The 3782-nt window shown below is 38.6% G+C and overlaps 1 protein-coding gene across 1 annotated transcript; it reads left to right on the forward strand.

Moving 5' to 3' along the window:
* The first annotated feature begins 344 nt into the window (after positions 1–344).
* On the forward strand, positions 345–2041 carry LOC131858533 (cytochrome P450 71AU50-like). The gene is made up of 2 exons (XM_059211797.1): positions 345–1259; positions 1430–2041. The coding sequence occupies exons 1-2, from the start codon at positions 345–347 to the stop codon at positions 2039–2041; spliced, it is 1527 nt and encodes a 508-aa protein (XP_059067780.1).
* The last annotated feature ends 1741 nt before the right edge of the window (positions 2042–3782 follow it).

Consider the following 3782-nt stretch of genomic DNA (forward strand, 5'->3'; position numbering starts at 1 on the left):
CATGTGAACTAATAAATATATCGCAAGACTTACTATTCTATTGCCCACATGAACTAATAAATATATGACACAGATGTACAATAATTGAACCATTACAACTAGTGGGCCCTCATCCTACAATAATTGAACCCTCACAACTATTCAGACAAAAAAACAATTCTATAAGTCTTCATCAAAATCAAAAAGAAATCTGGCAATCCTTAGCACAATCTGACCTGACTGTGTTATAATTAGGAAATATATTCTGCAGTGAAGTAAAGTTGTTTATCAGGGTTAGACAATTTTACAAGCTGCGTTAAATACACAGTAGTATATCAAATATTTGTAAGTCGGGCTACTCAAAAATGGCATGGCTTTATTCCCCTGTAGTACAGTTGGGTTTTTCACTCATCTTCCTCTGGATCATATACAGATTTGTGACGAAAAAGAAGAGTAAGAGTGACAAGGGAGAGTTGGAATTGCCACCGGGGCCACGGCCATGGCCACTGGTGGGCAATCTCCATCTTTTGGGAAGCCTTCCTCACAAAGCTCTGGCCGAGCTCGCAACCAAGTACGGGGCCATCATGTTCCTACGGCTGGGCTCGGTGCCCACGGTCGTGGTCTCCTCTCCTGCCATGGCAAAAGAATTTCTTAAAACCCATGATTTGATCTTCGCCAACAGGCCACCTACATCGGCGGGCAAGTACTTGGCCTACCAGCGCAGAGACGTGGCGCAAGCCCCTTACGGAGAGTACTGGCGGCAGATCAGAAAGCTGTGCACAATTGAATTGCTGACAGCCAAGAGAGTAGAGTCATTCAGGTGGGTGAGGGAGGAAGAGGTGTCCGTCATGGTAAGATCTGTGTGGGAGGAGAGCGAGCACGGCGTGCGCTTCGTTAATTTGAGGAAGCAAATCTTCTCCGTCTTACTCAACATAGTATGCAGAATGTTTGCAGGGAGAAGTTACTCCGACCATCAACTGAGCGGAGGGCAGAGCTTTTCACAAATGGTGGCTGAGGTTATGCATTTGTGTGGGGTAATTGTTCCGCGAGACTTCATTCCCTCTCTTGCTTTTCTCGATTTGGGAGGCTACTGCCGCCGCATGCAGGCCGTTAATAAGGTATTCGATGAGTTTGCTGAGGAGCTCATCGATGAGCACATTGAGCGAAGAAGGGCGAAAAGGTCGGAAGAACCGGACATTGTGGACGTGATGCTGGACATGGTTGAGATCGGAAGTGCCGAGATACAAGTCTCTCGTGTTCACATCAAAGCAATCATCTCGGTGAGTCTACTTTAAATAATTGTCATAGACCTTACCATGGCACCAGAAACTACAATTGCTCTTTAGTGTTGTCAAATTGTGGATCTATACAATTTCCGCTAATATTTCATTGGCCAATTGTCAAATTTCTGCTAAGATCTCACTAACAAACAAGTTCAATTCTTTCGCAGGATATGTTAATTGCTGGAGTAGAGACATCTACCACAACTATAGAATGGGCAATGACTGAGCTGCTGAGAAACCCTCAAGCAATGTCAAGGGCACAACAAGAGATTGAATTGAAGGTTGGAAGAGATCGCATCGTAAGAGAGAGTGATCTGGCAAGCTTAGATTACTTGCGATGTGTGGTGAAGGAAACACTTCGACTACATGCATCAGCACCCTTGCTCATGCCACACGAGTCCATCCAGGGTTGTAATGTTGGAGGATACTACATTCCACCAAAAACAAGGTTATTTGTGAATGTCTGGGCAATCGGAAGGGATGAAAGAGTTTGGGAAGATCCTTTAGAATTCAAGACCGAGAGATTTATTGGCTCAAGCATAGATGTGAATGGCCACCACTTTGAGTTGTTGTCTTTCGGAACAGGAAGGAGAGGATGCCCTGGGATTTCCATGGGGCTTTCTTCTGTTTACTTGGTTGTGGCTCAGCTCATACATTGCTTTCATTGGAATGTGGAGGGTAATTTGGATAGAGATGAAGTGTTTGGATTGACCCTACCAAAGAAGTTTCCTATCTTTGCTCTTCCCTCCTGGTGGCTCACCACTGACAAGCCATCATAAAAATTGGATGCACAGTTGGGAGAAAAACTACCAATATAGACATATGGTCATCTTGTCATTGTAATTGTACGTTTATGCGGAATGTTAGGTAACGCTCTGCTTTCTCTGGTTGGAAAATGGAAAGTTCGGTAATGCCCTGTTCGTTTAGAAAAAATAAATAAGGAATGAATATTTAAATGACATCACAGTTGTATGTTTGCGGAAGTTTCCTTTTTAGTTGGAGTGTCTTTTATTATTAAATATTTTGTATTTAAATATGCAAGAATCTTAATACAACTAAATTATAAACAAGCATATGATTTCAAAATAAATCAACATATATTAAGTTTAAAAATATTTTAACTTAAAAAGAAACAAGTGTCACATTGTTAAGTATTTGTTTTTGTAGTATCATAATAAAAGTATTTATTGTCAATTTGGTGTCACTTATTTTAATGACAAAGTCTATGCGGTAGGCATCTAAATGTACTGAATTCAAATCTTCTACAATACAAAATAAGTATGTATTATTATCTAGTTGATAGATGAGTTAACATTACATAATGATTTAGATTAATAATACTTTGGTAACAATAAACTCTTCCAAGCTTATTTTTTAATATATCAATTATTTTTATTTTTCATACAAATACCATTTTCTATATTTATTTCAAAATTTCAATTATATTTTATGTTTACATGATATGTTTATTAACTTAAATAACTATTTTACAAATTTAGTTTTAATTTTAACTATTTTGTATGACATCTCTATAATTTTTGTAAATAGTTTTTGTTAACAAACTCACATCTCACCCCATATATATGTGTGTGTGTGTGTGTGTGTGTGTGTGTGTGTGTGTGTGTATGTATATGTATATGTATATGCATATGTGTATGTGTATGTGTATGTGTATGTGTATGGATATGGATATGTATATGCATATGGTATGTGTATGTGTATGTGTATGTGTATGTGTATGGATATGGATATGTATATGCATATGTATATGTATGTGTGTGTGTATGTATGTATGCATGTATGTATGTATGTATGTATGTATGTATGTATGTATGCATGCATGCATACATGTATGTATGTATGTATGTATGTATGTATGTATGTATGTGTGTATGTATGTGTGTATGTATGTATGTATGTATGTATGTGTATTTGTATGTGTGTGTGTATGTGTATGCGAGTGTGTGTGTGTGTGTGTGTGTGTGTGGGTGTGTGTGTGTGTGTGTGTGGTCTTGTCCTCAACTTCTTTGTGTATGTTTGGAGAACTAACTCTTGATTCAATGTTATTCTTCCTTCTTCATCTAGTTCCAGTAACAGTTAGGTACCTATCCATCTTGATAACCTTTTTAAGTGGAAACATGAAAATATGAAAGTATCTTTGTTGTAAAAAATAAACCAATCACACATTAGAAAGATGGCTTGCACTGCTCTACTAACCCTATGATTTGGTCCTTCTTTCGACCTTTATGCACATGGCCTAGTCGATAGGGCTCCTGGCAAGGGTGTTGCGGGCACTAATGTAATGAGGCACATTGCTTATTCTCTTATGGAATCTTCTCATGCTCAAAGCTGTGGAAACCATCCCTTGAATGTAGTTTCATTGAGTTTATCTAGCACGATAATTACAACTTGTGGCATTGTAGTTTTTGGGCCTAACACCCCCAAGGCTCCCACTATTGTTCTTGAGCCTTCGATAAAGGGTCTCACTTCTGTGTAGGTTATAAAAAACTCCAAGCCATC

The sequence above is a fragment of the Cryptomeria japonica genome, chromosome 9 (assembly GCF_030272615.1).
Source record: "Cryptomeria japonica chromosome 9, Sugi_1.0, whole genome shotgun sequence".
Lineage (NCBI taxonomy): Eukaryota > Viridiplantae > Streptophyta > Pinopsida > Cupressales > Cupressaceae > Cryptomeria > Cryptomeria japonica.

Excerpts from the sequence above, each read along its gene's own strand:
- LOC131858533 (XM_059211797.1), top strand. The coding sequence starts at position 345 with ATGGCATGGCTTTATTCCCCTGTAGTACAGTTGGGTTTTTCACTCATC. Across the intron at positions 1,260-1,429 it reads ACATCAAAGCAATCATCTCG|GATATGTTAATTGCTGGAGT; the intron begins GTGAGTCTACTT and ends ATTCTTTCGCAG.